Genomic DNA, 19,605 nt, shown 5'->3' with positions numbered 1-19,605 from the left:
ATTAAGGTTTGAACCTTGCTTGTTCATCCGCAACCTCATTACCAGCATATTGCAGGGCTCGGGCACTCAAACAAGCTAACGGTAAACAGTCTCATAATGTCCTTAATGTACAATCAGGCGCGAATGTAACGAATGACAGGCCAAAGCTCTATGAGCAGCTTGACTACCAAAATAAGCTGTCACAACAGACCCGAGATCGATATGATTCCGTATCAATTGTGTTGTTTTACAGGTCACTAGAGGGTCTGCTTGGAAGAAACTCGTCAACGAGTCTGGAGAACATTTTTATATCGGTATCGGCACGGGTTTCGGGTTACTACATCGGGCATCTGACTTAAATCTAAAGGAATAGTTTGAGATATGTTATCATCGCTTTTTTGAAGGTTCTTCCTGATATATCTCTGCTGAACTCTTAGGTATGTAATCCAAAGTTAGGATGTTTCCTCCTGCGACCTAGCTATAGAATCTGTTAGATGTTGTGACATGAGGTGATGTCCCAAATGTAGGTAATCTTCCGAAGTGAAAGTCTTTGGAGTCCGTTTCTATAGCTTTGACAATTTGTCAACTGCATACGAATTAGTTGGAGCTAATTCAAAAATAGTCTGCGACTAATTATCCTGAGCCACAGACAATAGATTTTTTTATTAGTGAACAAGGTTTCGTATTCAAAACCCAGCCTGTCAACTTCGTAATAGCATGACTTGAGGAGCTAAACACGCAGTGAAAGGTGGAAATAAGTATTTAGTTGTTGTTAAGCACAGTGTTAGTTAAAATTGTTGTTAATCACATTGTGTGCTTAATGATCTTTGTTAAACACGATTTTAAATAGCCCTTAATGGTGAAAGAATGGATGGTGATCGTATGAAGGGCTAAATCCGTTAATAGTGATGGAATGGTAAACGTATCGAAGTCTAACAGCAGTAACAGGATATGTCACAAAAAATCTTAAAATGTGATTCAAATTGGATCCATCCATTGGATTGGATGAGAATTAGGGTGTTTTATTAAACCGATAGAACTTGATAAGTAAATGCAATGATAGACTTGAGCAGCGTTCGTCGGCATAATGTGACCCTGTAACTATCCAGATTCATCGAATTGAGAAGGAGTGCCGGGGTTCTCTTTGAGAACTTGTAAAAAACACTCCCATACGTTTTTGTTTCACTACATCGCAGTTAAACTGGGATATAGATCCATCAACCTTGTTTAGGTCAATGGCGGATCGAATGAGGTTGTCTTTGGCAATCTCGCTGAAAGAACGCATTTGTTTGGGTTGTTTTGTTTCTAACTGCCGGCTTACAGTTACTGCCTTTTCCTTTGAACACTAACGTTTAGGCGCCTCTTCCGTTGCCACTTCAGATTGAGCGATATGAGCCATGGCTTACTGTAGGGAAGCTTTTTGAAGCCCAACAACTTGTAGTTGCCTCCCGTTTGGTGGGTTTTTTGTGCCGAGTTGTTGGTTGCTGATTGCCGGACTTGGTAGGGGATGATACATCTTAAGGACAGAAGGATACAGTCACTGAACTTGTGATGGGTACAGCATTGGGAATCAGGGTTATGATCCATCGTTTTTGAAACGCCTTGGATTTTTGGGCTGCAGTAGCTTTGTAGGTACATGAAGAGAAGTCCAGAGGAATCTTGCAGCTTATGGAGCAACTATTATGGTGCCGGAGTGATCTCCTACGAGGTCAGATTCATTTTCGAAGAAATACGGTTCGATGATGACAGTAACTAATAAAAATATCAAAAATTGATGTTGTTTGAAGAGCTGCTGGAGATCGAACCATGTTCGCGATTACCATGTCATTCTTAGTAGTCAAATACTTTAACTAATTAAGCTACAACACGATTACCATGTCATTCTTAGTAGTCAAATACTTTAACTAATTAAGCTAGAACATTATATATTTGGATAGTTAGGTAGCGTTGCTCAACCGTCGCTTCCGGCTGTCTTATCAAACTAATTTTCAAAGGACTGCTGCAGTAAGTTAATAATTTTAATAGAAACTTAATAATTATCAGAAATTTAAGTTTTTTGGAGAGTGGCTGGAGATTAAACCAAGGTCGCCAGTACCATGTCATGCTTAATAGTCGAACAAATTAAACACTTAAGCTGCAGCACCCTTTATTTAGATAATTTAGTAGCGTTGCTGAAACGTCCATCAAATCATGATGAATTCTCAGAGTATATTCCCTTCCATAAGTTCTATCGGTCTTAAAAAATTCCCCTTATAAGGTAATAAAATTAACAGAAAATCAATTTTGAACTTGTATAACTTATCATGTTACTGCAGTAAACTCTTCTATGGTTAATGATAATTACTTGCGACCTCTTTTTTAATTAAAAATTTTCAAACTAGATTTAAAAAATCTTTCCAAACTTTCCTACCTTCAATATTTGGATTTAAATCACCTGGTAATTCGGGTATTTTAGCTTCATCAAATTCAGTTAAACCTTTTAAAGAAAAAATACAAATAAATTAATTTATAAAGAACAAAAAATTTAAAAAGTTAACAACAACTCAACTTACCCACAAACTTATTGGATGATTTATTAACACCAGAATTATTCAATTGATCTCTGGCCGCCTGTTGGTGTTGTTGATGGTCATCGAATATACCAGTTTCCAATTCTGGATCAATATGAAATTTATGTATTGAAGAATTATTTTCAAAAACCGTATTAGTACTGGCTGTACCAGCAGCCATTGTGGGAGTTTTATTGGAATTAATTTGTATATTCGAGGCAGATGAAGAAGAATTTAACAGTTTTGAGTTGTTTAAAGCCGCTTTAGAAGATAAGGGACTCAACTGTAAATAACATATAGAAAAAAGAAAAACATAGAAATTTAATTAATAAACTAAAAACTAAAACATAATGAATGAATTCATTTCTTATTTTGGGAAAATCAATGTCATGTTTAAAAGAAAATGTTTGCATGTTTAAAAATTTTGCTTTATATAGAAAAACACCACAAATTTATTACATTTTCTTGCAAATTTATGAAAAGAAAATTATCTTGTATTTTTTTCAAATCATGCAAACAATGTAATGAAGAAAAAAAAAAAAATATTTAAAAAATTCATACACGAGAGGTATGAAAATAAGTTTTTTTTTCGTTTGTATTTATTATAAACTAAATAGAAATAAATATAGCAAAAATAACTACAAATGTCTGCTAGATTCAAAATAAAAGGGCCCCTACTGTCAACATGCAACTGCCACCAAAATAGAAAAGAAATTGTTTACATGTTTAATATCAAATGATATTAATTAAAATTGGGTACACCAGCTGGGAAGAATGACAAGATTAACACGAAATGATAAAATAATAAATTTTGTATATTTATTAAAGAAATTTATGGCAGGAGGCTGGTTTGTTGAATTATTTTAAGATTAATGTAATGATATATGGTTAAAACTTGCGAAGGCAAAGGAAATTAAACAAAATACCATTTGAAGATCCAGAGTTAAAAAAGGAAAAAGTCTATAGTCTAGTCTGCAGTCTAGTCTATAGTCTAGTATACAGTATAGTCTAGTATATAGCATAGTCTATAGTCTTGTCTATAATCTAGTTTAGTGTCCAGTGTTTAGCCTAGTCTACAGTCTAGCCTATAGTCTAGTCCATAGTCTAGTCTATAGTCTAGTCTATAATCTAGTCTATAATCTAGTCTATAATCTAGTCCATAGTCTGGTCTATAGTCAAGTCTAAAGTCTAGTCTATAGTCTAGTCTATAGTCTATTGTATAATCTATAACCCAGTCTATAGTTTAGTCTATAGTCTAGTCTTTAGTCTAGTCAATAGTCTAGTCTATAGTCTAGTCTATAGTCTAGTTTATAGTCTAGTCTATAGTTCTAGTCTATAGTCTAGTCTATAGTTAGGTCTATAGTCTAGTCTAGTCTAGTCTATAGTCTAGTCTATAGTCTAGTCTATAGTCTAGTCTATAGTCTAGTCTATAGTCTAGTCTATAGTCTAGTCTATAGTCTAGTCTATAGTCTAGTCTATAGTCTAGTCTATAGTCTAGTCTATAGTCTAGTCTATAGTCTAGTCTATAGTCTAGTCTATAGTCTAGTCTATAGTCTAGTCTATAGTCTAGTCTATAGTCTAGTCTATAGTCTAGTCTATAGTCTAGTCTATAGTCTAGTCTATAGTCTAGTCTATAGTCTAGTCTATAGTCTAGTCTATAGTCTAGTCTATAGTCTAGTCTATAGTCTAGTCTATAGTCTAGTCTATAGTCTAGTCTATAGTCTAGTCTATAGTCTAGTCTATAGTCTAGTCTATAGTCTAGTCTATAGTCTAGTCTATAGTCTAGTCTATAGTCTAGTCTATAGTCTAGTCTATAGTCTAGTCTATAGTCTAGTCTATAGTCTAGTCTATAGTCTAGTCTATAGTCTAGTCTATAGTCTAGTCTAGTCTATAGTCTAGTCTATAGTCTAGTCTATAGTCTAGTCTATAGCATAGCAGAAATATAGAAGGTAGTCTCAATCAAAAAAATTAAATTTAAATAAGGTTTTTTGACGTTTTCCTTATTTTAAACTTTATATACAGAGTTGCCACATGTTAAAAATAATAATGGATTTCAAGAAATATTTTACAAAAAATGTGTAGTTAATTTATCTAAATAAAATGTGTGTTATATTAAAGGATGTTAATTAAATTACTGATTTCCTCTACAAACTTATAAATAATAAATATGTCAGATTTTGCTTAATAAGTTGTATTTTTAAGATAGATATTACAAAACTCATCACATTCTAGTGTATACTAAACCAACGCATTTACATACCTGGTAGTTATTGGGATAGCATTTCTATTTTTGCATCTTTCAAGCCACTGTTGGCGTTTACCCGGTAATATAGGGACTTTAAAAAAACTTACATTGGAATTTTTGCAGAAGTATTTCGTATTTTCGCAGTTCGGGAAAATGCAGCTCATATTTATTCTCTAATTAATTTTACAAATTAGTTTACAAAGATTTTAATATAAATGTGATTTTATTCAAAAGAGCTATTTTTATAATATTTTCTAACTGAATTGAAATTATTTTTATAAATTTTTTACATAAACTTCAAAGCATATATAGAAATTTCATTATAAAAAGGGAAAAATTAAACTGTATATGGTATCACTAATTTAACGAAAACTTCAAAATCCTTAAGCATGTCAGATAGAGAATTTAAAAAAATAATGAGAGATTGACACTACCTTCTATATTTCTGCTATGGTCTATAGTCTAGTCTATAGTCTAGTCTATAGTCTAGTCTATAGTCTAGTCTATAGTCTAGTCTATGGTCTAGTCTTGTCTATAGTCTAGTCTATAGTCTAGTCTATAGTCTAGTCTATAGTCTAGTCTATAGTCTAGTCTATAGTCTAGTTTATAGTCTAGTCTATAGTCTAGTCTATAGTCTAGTCTATAGTCTAGTCTATAGTCTAGTTTATAGTCTAGTCTATTGTCTAGTCTATTGTCTAGTCTATAGTCTAGTCTATAGTCTAGTCTATAGTCTAGTCTATAGTCTAGTCTATAGTCTAGTCTATAGTCTAGTCTATAGTCTAGTTTATAGTCTAGTCTATTGTCTAGTCTATTGTCTAGTCTATAGTCTAGTCTAGTTTATAGTCTAGTCTATAGTCTAGTCTATAGTCTAGTTTATAGTCTAGTCTATAGTCTAGTCTATAGTCCAGTCTATAGTCTAGTCTATAGTCTAGTCTATAGTCTAGACTATAGTCTAGTCTATAATCTAGTCTAGTCTATAGTCTAGTCTTTAGTCTAGTCTATAGTCTAGTCTATAGTCTAGTCTATAGTCTAGTCTATAGTCTAGTCTATAGTCTAGTCTATAGTCTAGTCTATAGTCTAGTTTATAGTCTAGTCTATAGTCTAGTCTATAGTCTAGTCTATAGTCTAGTTTATAGTCTAGTCTATTGTCTAGTCTATTGTCTAGTCTATAGTCTAGTCTATAGTCTAGTCTATAGTCTAGTCTATAGTCTAGTCTATAGTCTAGTCTAGTCTACAGTCTAGTCTATAGTCTAGTCTATAGTCTAGTCTATAGTCTAGTCTATAGTCTAGTTTATAGTCTAGTCTAGTTTATAGTCTAGTCCAGCGGTTCCCACAGATTTTTACTTCGCGGACCCCTTGGAGAACTTATTTAATTTCGCGGACCCCCATACATATTTTGATATCTTATTGTTCTAAATAATTGTCCATCCGAAAATTGACCTAGTTCATTAATCCCTAGGTCTAATAAATGTAGAGATGTCATATCTATAAAATATTCCCGTACATTGAGAATATATAATATTTCAGATAGGTTTTCAATTGCATGTTTTGAAGATAGAATGACTTCTTTATTGATATGTTAACATGATGTTTAATTTTATGTTCGTGAGATCTTTCATGTTCATTTTTCTTCAAGGTAGCGAAAAGGTTTCTTTATCAAATATTGTCACATGTGCTTAAGGAGTCACGTTTCAAAAATTTGTTGCGATTGCAAAGGGTGAACTGATTAAGTGAGCTAAGTTTTCGGGAAAATAATATAAGAAAGTTGGACTTCTTCTATGTTGTTGCGGAATGAGTTATCCGCATAATATATGATTTGAACTCTTTGTTAAAGTATGTACTGTGAATTTGGAACTTAAATTTGAATTTTAAAATACCAACGAATTTTGTCGGATCTGTTTTGGAAATATATAATTTTAGTCATTTCAAATGAGAACACTTTTGCTTACAATTTGATAAACTTAAATCTGTAATAAGCTTGTCTTTGAATTGAACTTCATACTCCGGAATACCAGTATCCCTAATTTAATTGTAAGGCAGAGTATTATTTGTCTGAAATAAAAACCATTATTTCAGTACATATACAGGAAATAAAAATTACAAATCACGCAGTACTTTACTTTATAAAAGTTATACAATAAGTTTGTAGGCTCTAGCTTCTTCCTGATAAACAATCGAAAAATAAAATTCAAAAGTCACAAAAAATTTGGGATTATTGCACAAAAATTGGAGATATTTTGTACATACATATAAAAGCAGAATATTGTTTATTCATGGTTTTTTTCGTTCGTCTTCGCGGACCCCCTAGGATTTTACTACGGACCACTAGGGGTCCGCGGACCCCCATTTGGGAACCGTTGGTCTAGTCTATAGTCTAGTCTATAGTCTAGTTTATAGTCTAGTCTATAGTCTAGTCTATAGTCTAGTCTATAGTCCAGTCTATAGTCTAGTCTATAGTCTAGTCTATAGTCTAGTCTATAGTCTAGTCTATAATCTAGTCTAGTCTATAGTCTAGTCTTTAGTCTAGTCTATGTCTAGTCTATAGACTAGTCTATAGTCTAGTCTATAGTCTAGTCTATAGTCTAGTCTATAGTCTAGTCTATAGTCTAGTCTATAGTCTAGTCTATAGTCTAGTCTATAGTCTAGTCTATAGTCTAGTCTATAGTCTAGTCTATAGTCTAGTCTATAGTCTAGTCTATAGTCTAGTCTATAGTCTAGTCTATAGTCTAGTCTATAGTCTAGTCTATAGTCTAGTCTATAGTCTAGTCTATAGTCTAGTCTATAGTCTAGTCTATAGTCTAGTCTATAGTCTAGTCTATAGTATAATCTAGTCTATAGTTTAGTCTATAGTCCAGTCTATAGTATAATCTATAATCTAGTCTATAGTCTAGTCTATAGTCTAGTATCTAGTCTCGTCTATAGTCTAGTGTATAGACTAGTCTATGGTCTAGTCTACAGTCTAGTCTATAGTCTAGTTTATAATCTAGTCTATAGTCTAATCTATAGTCTAGTCTATAGTCTAGTCTATAGTCTAGTCTATAGTCTAGTCTATAGTCTAGTCTATAGTCTAGTCTATAGTCTAGTCTATAGTCTAGTCTATAGTATAGTCTATAGTCTAGTCTATAGTCTAGTCTATAGTCTAGTCTATAGTCTAGTCTATAGTCTAGTCTAGTCTAGTCTATAGTCTAGTCTATAGTCTAGTCTATAGTCTAGTCTATAGTCTAGTCTATAGTCTAGTCTATAGTCTAGTCTATAGTCTAGTCTATAGTCTAGTCTATAGTCTAGTCTATAGTCTAGTCTATAGTCTAGTCTATAGTCTAGTCTATAGTCTAGTCTATAGTCTAGTCTATAGTCTAGTCTATAGTCTAGTCTATAGTCTAGTCTATAGTCCAGTCTATAGTATAATCTACAATCTAGTCTATAGTCTAGTCTATAGTCTAGTCTATAGTCTAGTTTATAGTCTAGTCTATAGTCTAGTCTATAGTCTAGTCTATAGTCTAGTTTATAGTCTAGTCTATTGTCTAGTCTATAGTCTAGTCTATAGTCTAGTCTATAGTCTTGTCTATAGTCTAGTCTATAGTCTAGTCTTTGGTGTCATAAAATTTTCAAAAAAGTATTTAAAGTTTTCTTTAATTTAAATTCTTAACCAACTATTTTGCTTTTGTTGTTGTTCTGTGTCTGTTAAATCATTTCTAAAAATCCATAAATACAAAGTCTTTCACCATCAAATGGCAGAAACTACAATCAGCATTGCTGCCTACAATTATTTACATACTGGTAGTTGTTTTCCATAGAAATTTGTTCTTTTAATTTTTACTTTTTTTTTTTTTTTTTTGCAATTTTCTATTCATGGTTAAAAGTTCGTTTTTTCTGTTTGTGCTCGTTTTGTACACGGCCGTTTAGTTTTTAATAATAACATTAAATATAAATGGAATATTGTGGCGGCGTTAGTTAGAGATTTATTTGAATTTTTATTTAATTATAGTAGAGTTAAACGTTAAATTAAATTTTATTAAAAAGCACAGTTACTGCATAGAGTTGAGAGTAGTGATAAGGAAATGTTGTAAAGGGTATTTCCTATCCTTAACTAACTCTCACAAGGGAATGAAATATCCTATATATCAATAGCTAGATTTTGTAATCGACATGTTTCAACTTTATATTTTGGGATAGGATATTCTTAAATATTTTCGTTCTATTTCGCTCTCTCTCTACTAGTGAGAGAGAGCGTTAAACGTCATTGTCACTTAGATCTCACGGTTTCAATCCTTTTGCTGGTTTGAGATCAATCTTTTCAAGATTGTAGTGGAACTATTTCGATTGGAAATGAAATAAAGTTCGATAAATGTCGTAGAATTTGGAGGTTCCCCGACGAGATTTGCGTATGCTGGAGAAACTGTGACAACTCAATCGGACTTAAACAGAAGACTACAAATATATTGTGTCGAGAGGACTTTAATAATAGTAAAAGCATTGAGCAATTCGTTGGAAAAAACTACACCACTCAAGTTTTAATTGTTCTAGGTCAGACCTTGAATACTTCCAAGATCGCAGGAAGTGTTCATTTAGGACTCTGTTGTATCTGTAGTTATCCAGTAGATGTCGGAAAAGATAATGTGTCTAGTTAAGAAACGTGTAAATTCGTTACCTTCATCTTTACTTAAACTAGAAAAGATACAAAAACAGCTTAAAGCCTACTATCGTACTTTTATCAAATTCGAGCCCTTTAGGAAATAAACGGGTAAAAACTGTATTTTGGTACTTTTATGGACCCCATGTATGTTCTAAACTAGTGAAAATATGACTCCTTTACAACTTAAAATTAAAAAAAAAAACGAATTAAGTACTTTTTGGATATTCGGACGTTTAAGGGATGAATATTGTACATTTTTTGGTACTTTTTTCTTAAAATATTGTTTCCTATGTATTTGACTCGTACATGTTAAGCTCCCACTACGATATTGCAATTTTTTGGAATAAAATGTTGATTACGTCAATAGGGAGACAAAAAGTACCAAAAGAGGGAAAATGGCGAATTTGATTTTGTTCAAACTCATTGAGCCAATTTTTATAAAAATTAAGAAATTGTTAGATTTAGTAACACTACGGGTATTACTTGGAACTTTTGTACAAAGTACTATTTTTTGGACTTTTTCGTTTTTTTGCTGGTACTTTTTGAGTTTTTAATAATATTGATCCTAGAAACATGAAATTAAGAAATGTAGAGCCTGGAGTTAAAGATATTGATGCTCATTAAAAAGGAACTTTTTTGTACTTTTTCGTTCTTCAAAAGGTACTTTTTGAGTTTTTTTTATAATATTGAACCTACAAACAAGAAATTAAGTATGTAGAGCTCGGAGCAAGTGAGAACCTATAAAAGTGGACTTTTTGGTACTTTTTCGCTCTTCAAAAGGTACTTTTTGAAATATCTATAATATTGAGGCCGGAGTAAGTGAGCATCTATAAAATGGAACTATTTGGTACTTTTTCGTTCTTCAAAAGGTACTTTTTTAATTTTCTAAAATATTGAACCTACAAACATGAAATTAAGCACGTAGAGGCCGGAGTAAGTGGGAACCTATAAAAGGAAACTATTTGGTACTTTTTCGTTCTTTAAAAGGTACTTTTTTAATTATCTATAATATTGAACTTACAAACAAGAAATTAAGTATGTAGAGCCCGGAGAAATTGGGAACCTATAAAAGGGGACATTTTGGTACATTTTCGTTCTTTAAAAGGTACTTTTTGAAATTTCTATAATATTGAACATAGAAACATAAAATGAAGCACGTAGAGGCCGGAGTAAATGAGAACCTATAAAATGGAACTATTTGGTACTTTTTCGTTCTTCAAAAGGTACTTTTTGAATTTTCTAAAATATTAAACCTAGAAACATGAAACTAAGTATGTAGAGACCGGACTAAATGAGAACCTATAAAAGGGGACATTTTGGTACTTTTTCGTTCTTCAAAAGGAACTTTTTGAATTTTCTATAATATTGAACCTAGAAACATGAAATTAAGTATGTAGAGGCCGGAGTAAATGAGAACTTATAAAAAGGGGACTTTTTGGTACTTTTTCGTTTTACAATTGGTATTTTTAGATTTTTTTGTAATAAAATTCGTACTATGACTGCTTTTTTTTACCACATCATGGTAAAGGGTATATAAGATTCCGCGTAGCCGAATATAGATCTCTTACTTGTTTAAAATTAAAACTTTTTGAAATACTCTGTGAACCTAAAGTGCTAATGAGGTGAGTAATAAATATTTTACAATTGAATGCAAACGTTTTTCTTAAAATAATATGTACTTTTTTATGGCTTCTTATGACAATTTAATATAATTAACACAATTTTAAGAAGTTAGAATTCCAGCTTGACAATTGTGTGTAATAATAAGTGATATCATTTTAAAAGAATTTAAAAGCTACTAAATACGTAATGTTTAACAATAATTAACAGAGATTTTTAGTAGTTTTCTTATAAATTAAAAAAACATGTTATGCTTCAATTATTTTCAAACCAATACCTTTAATGTTAATTAAATTTTTTCACTTTAGCCTAAATTTCTTTGTTATTGACAACCTTTTTTTAAAAAAGATTTGTAAACAAATGTTTTGTTTTCTTTTTTCTTTATTTTAAAATTTATTCCGCACTTATAATTATTGAGTATGAATATAAGAATAAAAACATACAAATATTAAGAACAACGCAAAAAAAAACTGACTACTTAAGAAAAAGAAAACCACAAATATATCAAGACATTTTTATTTTGTTAATTTTGCATATGTACATATATTTTACACAATTTCAAATTTAATTGAAAGTGACAATTGTGTGCGAAAATTAACATATAGAAAATTAAAAAAAAAAATTAAAAACAGCGACGATAAAGAAATAATAAAATAAGAAAAACCATGGTCAATAGGGCGAATGAGAAATTGCAAGAAAAAAAGTAAAAGAAATAGGATAAGAAAATTAGAATTTACACAATTTGGTTAAAATATTAGCAATATATAAATCAAGAGTCCTAAGAAACTTTCCTGTTTCTTAGCATTTATCCAGGTCCTGATCTTGGACATGACGATATCAGTGAATGGTTGTATTGAATACTTAGGCGCAATCCTTGATATGAAACTAAAATGGATTTTTTGCTTCAAGTAACCCTTAAGGAATTTATATAATCTCAAGAACCTCCATATATACATATATATCAATTTCTATCGGTTCATGTTACAAAAACAAATTTCCTATTAAATGTTTTCATACATTTGTAAGACACTCGAAACATTTTTTCGGAAACACTTTAAAAACTTTCAGTTCCAACTCTTAGCGGACCTCTGATCGAATAGGGATTTTAAGACTTCGATCATAATTAAGCGGACCATTAGAGCAAACATCTGCAAGAATCTATTGTTACACGAATGTCTTTAAACTGGAAAACAAAACGGGTCTGGGGATCTATATTGAAACCCCGAAAACCGTCTTTCTAATCACAATACAATCTTTCAGGCTGAAGGCCGCACTATCACGGAATGTGAAAAAATGGATTGAATTGAATATGGGGCCAACATAGATTAACATATTTTTCAACAGCCAGAATAGGACGATAAGGTTGCATCAAAGACTGTATTACTGAAAGAAGTATAATAGTCCAGTGGTAAGTTCTTAAGGGCCTCAAGCAACTCGAGTATTATCAGCAATTAAAGAACGTGTGTACCTGCTATAAAGAAAAGGGGTCTTGAGAAAGTTGACCTGACGAAAGACAACCCATTCGGTGTAAAGAGAGCTGAATTAAGAACATGGGCGAAATAATCCTGTACGGCCACTTGGAATAATGAAGTGGTGGGTACTGGAATTGTTTCTGCGAAATTTTATCCAAATATCTTTGGACCGATGGCATTTTCCTCAGTAATTTTGATTGAAAAATACTAAGGAACTATGTCCAGGATACTGAGTTTCTATTATTGGACCATTGGACGATCCTCTAATAAATCGGTTATTCTGCCCAAATTTTCTGTTTAATGCAGAGTCCAAAAGACATCATTACGTCCTGGCTATACATATTTCTCCGATTCTTAACCTAAATTCTTCTATTGAAAAATCTATCTCAATTTGTTCCGAAAAAAAATTCTATCAAATTGTTCTAAAAAATTCTCTGAAAAGAAAAATCTGTAACAATTTCTTTCTAAAGAAAAATCTTTTAAAATTTTTTTGAAGAAACAACTGTCACAAATATTTTCTAAAAATAAAACTGTCACAAGTTTTTTATATAGAAAAATCTTAATATTGTTTAATAAATTGTTCTAAATTGTAAGAAAATTTGTCATAAATCTTTTGAAACAAAACTTAAAAAAAAAACTGTTAAAAAAATTTAAATCTGTCACAAATTCAATTTTTGTAAAGAAAATTCTGTCAACATTTCTATTTTTCGAAAGAAAAATTTGTCTCAAATTGTTTTAAAAAAAATACCATCACAAATTTTTTCTAATGAAAAATATGTCACGTTTTTTAAAAGAAAATTTTCTGGTAACTTTTTTTGTTTTAAATAGTCACAAATTAAATTTTTATAAAGAATTATCTGTCACTCATTTTTTTAAAAGAAAAATCTGTTAAAAAATGTTTTTAAACGAAAATCTGACACAAATTTGTTCTAATGACAAATCTGTCATAAATTTATTCTAATGACAAATCTGTCACAAACATGATCTAAAGAATTGAAGGTTTAAAATTTTTAAAAGAAAAATCAATCACAAATTTAATTTTTCTAAAGAAAAATCTGTAATAAAATGTTTCCAAAGTTAAGTCTGTCACAAATTTGTTCCAAAGAAATTCTGTCACAAATTTGTTTTAAAGAAAAGACTGTTTTTTTAAATTTCTAAAGGAAAATTTGTCACAAATTATTTTAAAGAAAAATCTATCACAAATTTTGTTCTTAAGAAAAATCTATCACAAATTTGTTCTAATGCCAAATCAGTCACAAAATTAATCTAAAGAAAAGACGGTTTAAAAATGTTAAAATAAAAATCTGTCACAAATTTAGTTTTTATCAAACAATATCTGTCAATCATTTTATAATATAGAAATCTTTTAAACATGTTTTTATAGGAAAATCTGACACAAATTTATTCTAATGACAAATCTGTCACATATTTGTTCTAAAGAAAAGACTGTCACAAATTTGTTCTAAATAAAAGATGTTTAACATATTTTTAGAGTTTCCAAAGGAAAATTTGTCACAAATTATTTTAAAGAAAAATAAGTCACAAATTTTGTTCTTAAGAAAAATCTGTCACAAATTTGTTCTTATGACAAATCAGTCACAAATCTAATCTAAAAAAAAGACGATTTAAAATTTTTAAAAGAAAAAACTATCACAAATATGTTGCAAATAAAAATATGTCAAAATTTTTTCTTATGATAAATCTGTCACATATTTAATGTAAAAGAAAGTTTACAATATTTTAAAGAAAAATTTGTATAAATTTAATTTTTCTAAAGAAAAATCTGTCATGTTTGTAAAGGCAAATCTGTCACAAAGAAAATTCTGTCACAAATTTGTTTGAAAGAAAATTATGTCACAATTTTGTTCTAAAGAAAAGACTGTTAAAAAATTTTAAAGGAAAATGTTTCACAAATTATTTTAAAGAAAAATAAGATACAAATTTGTTCTTAAGAAAAATCTGTCAGAAATTTGTTCTAAAGACAAATTGTCACAAATTTATTCTAAAGAAAAGACGGTTTAAATTTTTTGATATAAAAATCTGTCACAAATTTGTTCCAAAGAAAATTCTGTCACAAATTTGTTCTAAAGAAAATTCTGTCACAAATTTTTCCTAAAGAAAAAATTGTTTAAATTTGTTTTAAAGAAAAATGTGTCACAATTTAAATCTTTCTAAAAAAAATATCTGTTATATGCTTCTCCAAAGTAAATAAGTTATATAAAGCTTCAAATGACAAATCTGTCCGAAATTGTTCTAAAACAATCTGTCACATATTTGTTCTTAAGAAGAATCTGTCACAAATTTGTTCTAATGACAAATCTGTCACATATTTATATTATATATAAAAAATGGTTTAGAATTTGTAAAAGAAAAATCTGACACAAATTTTATTTTTCTAGAGTGAAATCTCTCACAAAATGTTTCTAAAGGTAAATCTGTCACAAATTGTTCTTAAGAAAAATCGGTCACAAATATTTTAAAAGGTTAAAACTGTTACAAAATGTTTCTAAAGGAAAAACTCTGTTACAAATCCAATTTTTCTAAAGAAATATCTGTCACACACTTTTCCAAAGAAAAATCAGTTACAAAATGTTCCTGAATGGAAATCTGTCACAAATTCTTCTAAAGAAAAATCTGTCACAAATTTGTTTTAAAGAAAAATCTGTCACATATTTTCCCAAAGAAAAATCTTTTAAATTTTTCTATAGAAAAATTTGTCACAAATGTTTCTAAAGGAAAATTAGACCCAAAGTTTGTTAAGAAAATTTTCCAAAAAATATTTTCCTAAAGAAAAATCTGTCACAAATCTCTTCGAACCAAAAAAATCTGTAACTTTTCTTAGTATTTTTCTTAAATTTAAATTCATTTAAAGAAAATTTCAATGATTCACTTAAATTTTCAAAATTCGGACCATTTGGAGGACAATTTTGAATTACGATTTACCTCTGATTTATTAGATGGCGAAGCAATGGCCAATACCTCATCATTAAGACCAGCTTGTTGAAGATTATCATTGATATGCGATAATAGTTCATCAATCGTTTGTGAGGCTTTCATAGAAGATGTTAGCATTTCTTCCGGTTCTAATTGTGAGGGATGTGGTGGTGGTGGTGGTGTTATGGATAGGGGCCGTGTATTATCCAAATCCAAAAGTGATTGTGTTAAACAATCGGTATGTTGTAGATTTAAAGGTGGTGGTGGTAAAATATCTTTAAATTCATCAAGATATTCATCGGGTACACCAATAAAATCAGTCATATGATCACTACCATTTAGAGAGGAGGACATGTTGGGAGAATATTTATTGTTGTTTTCAAGATTTGATTGTTGTTCACCATTAGCTGAAGTTGTTGTTGTTGTGTTAGAATCCTTTTGATTGTTTAGCTCACTGGCGTTTGCATTAGGCAAGGAGTCGGAGTTTGAATATTTATCCATTGTGTTTGACGTTTCGTTTATAACTAAACTAATGGGTCTTTTTATTAAATTCGATATGAAATCCATTTTGCAAAATTATTATTTTTTGTTTTTTTTGGGGGGTTTTATTTAAAAAAAAATGAGGAAACTTGTTGAAGATTTTAAAAGGTGTTACTGCTGTTAATTAATTCTTCTTTTTTTACGGTTTATTGATTTCGATTTGTTTAAAATCAAATTTCAAATTTCGTTTTTTTAAATATTTTATTTGTTTTATTTTTTTTTCGTTTAGTTTAATCACTGAGACAGAAAAATCACGTAATTATTTTACGGTTCACACGTTTTATTTCTTCTGCCTTTATTTTATTTTCTTTCTTTTCTTTTTTGATTAATTTTAAATTAATGCCACTGATCGCCAATGATCTTTATAAGAAAAAAAAAAAAACTAAACGCCTTAAAATGACAACTTTTGTTTTAATTTTCTAATTGATTTTTGAAATTTATTTTTATTTTGATTTCTTAATTTTTAAATTCTTTCTTTTTTTTTTTGTCAAAATTTCTATTTTGTTTGTGTGTTGTTTTTCTTTTAATTTTTAAAATTTTCTAATAATTTTAATTTAATTTATTTTGTTTAAAAACAATCCGCGCACCGCTTGTATGATTTCACGCCATTTGTGTTAAACTAAATTGTACTACAGGGGAAGCTGGCAGCAGCATTTAATTTTTCAAATTTTTTTTATTTTCTGTTTTTTGAAAAATTTGTTTAAATTTTGTTTTTTCTTTTTTTTACTTTCAAGTGTTTTTGAAAATTTTCTCACACGAGATGTGTTTTTTGTTAAATTTTTTTTCTATTTGAAAAATACAAAATTTCTAATAGTTTTTGTTGTTTTTTATTTATGTGCCCCATTCGTGGGGAATTAATAGTCAGTCTACTTTCGTTTAGTTTGCTCTTGATCTCGTTGTGTCTAGTTGTATGTCGGCTGCTGTAGTCTTCTATGAATGATGTTGCCTGTTTCTGTACTTATGCAATTTGTCTTTGTTTTTTTCCGATTTTCTTTTGTTTTTGATTTTGGTTTTTTTTGGGTAGAATAAAATAAAACAAAATGTTTTGTTGGGTGTCAGAAAATAAAATTGTGTTCTGGTTTTATTTATGATCACTTTTTTTTAAAATCTAGTGTTGAAAGGTTAACTGATTATTCGAATACACATGCGAGTGTTTAGGGATTGTTTAAATCAATTAGGGAAATAAAGAGAATAATACAAAATATAATCGAATCACATAAGAAGAATCATCACATAATTCCTCAAATTTGCCAGAATTTGAAATCTGTTGTCTATTTGTCTGAATTTGAAATCTATCGAGATCTTCGCTAAGTATATATACTACACACCCAAACCACATCTTTCAGAGAAACTTCGATTTCATTATATCAGAAAACTGAAGAAGAAGTGTATACGGAGGACCGTACTAAATGCATAGAGCGAGTTATTTTTTATCCCGAAATTTGGGATAAAAATAACTTTTAGGTTTCAGAATAGCTGAAAGATATTTCAGGTTGCAACATCGGTGATAAATGGTGCAGCAAATCGGCTTTGGTATTACACTATACCGTAAAAGATATTCAAAACCTTAACCATAACAAAATCCTAACAAGTGTAGCACTACATCAAGATTAATCCTTAAATAATCTGGCGCAACATTCAACAAACGTACTCTTGAGGGTACGTAGACAGGGGGACTCAATAGGTAATTGTATAACTAATGAATTAGCAAAAACAGGAAGTTCAAAGTCCAATGTGGAAAAATACTTTTTTTTTGGGGAATATACCTAAACAGAAGTTCTATAAACTTTTTACGCAAGATGGAGAAACGTACCAACCTGCCTCATAACTACGAAGATATGGCAAATACTTGAATACTGAAGTTAATACGAACCACCTCAGCCGGACCCAAACCCGCAATGGTTTAACTTATAATAAGTTCACAAATTGTCAAAACAAAGAGGAATCAATTGATCTTCTTTACTGCTGTCCTTCTCTAGGGTACATCCATTTCAAATTTCTAGGTAAGTGTCAGGCCTATCTAACCAGGAAGAACAGGATCCACTTTTGCTTTTCTATCATCCACTGGGTAGACTTAAGACGGTCTACCACGCGCCCTGTGCAGGTCCATGTACAAGCACTTTGCTGAAGATAACTCGAGTATCTAATCTCTTGCCATAGTAGCTCCGTTGCGGAATGACAGGTAGTATGGGATCAATCCTAATGCAAACCCCGATAAGGAAAAAGCAATCACTGGTCTTAAGCCAATAGATGGTGAGACTACCACAACATCAGGTGAAATCAATCTTCCGGTATACCGGATGTCATGAAATATTGTATTATTTAAAATACAATCCCTATCAACTAATGATCCATTCCAGTGCATTCCTTAACCTACTACACTACTGATATGGCTCAGTTGTTTCGGCAACAGCACCTAGAGATGTAGGAATTTCCAAAGTCAATTCGAACGCAATAATTGCCCCGACAAGTTGAGTAGAAGGCCTCAACCATAAGTTGCGTAGCATGAAACAATATGCATCCTGTTGAGATGGCAACAGTACCTAGAATTTCCCTGAAGTAAAAGGTCTACTAAATCAGTACTAGTCTCCTGTCGGGCAGAGGATTCTTTCCCGATCGTTCACCAATTACATCAGTTCCATTCTCAGATCATAAAGAACGATCTACCAAGTGTCAACCTGAGAATTCCCCAACCTATACTGGCGTCCTACTACTCGAAAAGTAAGAGATTCTCAACGGTTTCAGGAATACAGCATAAGTTGCTCTGTCACATCAGCCAGTGACATTTGGATATATCAGTCCTTAAACCAACATTCTCTCTCCGCGAATTTGGGTTTAAACCACAGCCACTACGTGGATCCCGAAGGAACCTCAAGCAATTGCCTAGCCAGGACAAATACTGCGGTGCTCTGGTTAGACCCCATGTCAAATCATTCCAAGGAAAGGCCGATAGACTAGAGGTATTGGTTACACCTCTTTTCCCCGGGATATTGCATTTCACCAAGGTAACTTGCCCCCGGGGGATCGAATTAAGTCAATATGTATATGTGATAATATAACAACGATTGCCAAAAGATTTAATACAATCCTGATCATAGATATTCCGGATCACATGATTGCTACTGAACTCTAATAAAAGTTTCGCTTAATTACCAGTTTACAGCGATCGGTCGAGAACTCTTCCATTAATAAACTTATTCGCTAAAAGATTGTGATTGTGATTATTGTGAAATATAACAAAGATTGCCTAATGATTTAATACGATCCAGATCATAGATATTCGCGATCACTTGATTCTTGCTGACATATAATAAAAGTTTCGCTTAATCAGCGGTTTGGAGCTCTTCCATTAACTAAATAGATTCTGTTATTATGGAATCTCATCCAGAGACATTAAACAAACCATTGATCATAGGTTTTCGGGATCACTTGATTCTTGGTGAATTATAATAAAAGTTGAAGTGATCGGTTGGGAACACTTCCACTAATAAACTTATTCTCAAGAAGATTCTAATGTTTTGGAATCTTATTCAGAGAATTTTAACAAACCAAAACATATCAGCGATTGCCTAAAGATGTAGTATGATCATGATCGTAGATATTCGGGACAAATTGATCAGCTGTTTGTTACAT

General features: G+C 30.9%; 1 protein-coding gene across 5 annotated transcripts in view; it reads right to left on the bottom strand.

Moving 5' to 3' along the window:
- Positions 1 to 19,605, bottom strand: part of LOC119607613 (transforming acidic coiled-coil-containing protein 1-like) — a 73,490-nt gene that overhangs the window by 37,952 nt on the left and 15,933 nt on the right. For 2 of the 5 annotated variants that reach the window (XM_037961601.1, XM_037961603.1), the window contains exons 1-3: positions 15,442 to 16,360; positions 2,532 to 2,811; positions 2,390 to 2,455 (exon numbers count right to left, since the gene is read on the bottom strand). In XM_037961601.1, the coding sequence (XP_037817529.1) occupies positions 2,390 to 2,455; positions 2,532 to 2,811; positions 15,442 to 15,999 (904 nt within the window). In that variant the 5' untranslated portion in view covers positions 16,000 to 16,360. Of the gene's footprint in view, positions 1 to 2,389; positions 2,456 to 2,531; positions 2,812 to 15,441; positions 16,361 to 19,605 lie in introns of those variants that run through there. The other 3 variants (XM_037961602.1, XM_037961600.1, XM_037961604.1) reach the window with 3 other exon arrangements.

This window comes from Lucilia sericata, unplaced genomic scaffold (genome assembly GCF_015586225.1).
Source record: "Lucilia sericata isolate MDLA Ls3-8-SP2 unplaced genomic scaffold, ASM1558622v1 Contig000719F_arrow, whole genome shotgun sequence".
NCBI classification, from domain to species: domain Eukaryota; kingdom Metazoa; phylum Arthropoda; class Insecta; order Diptera; family Calliphoridae; genus Lucilia; species Lucilia sericata.
This window is presented reverse-complemented; position numbering and strand designations above follow the sequence as displayed.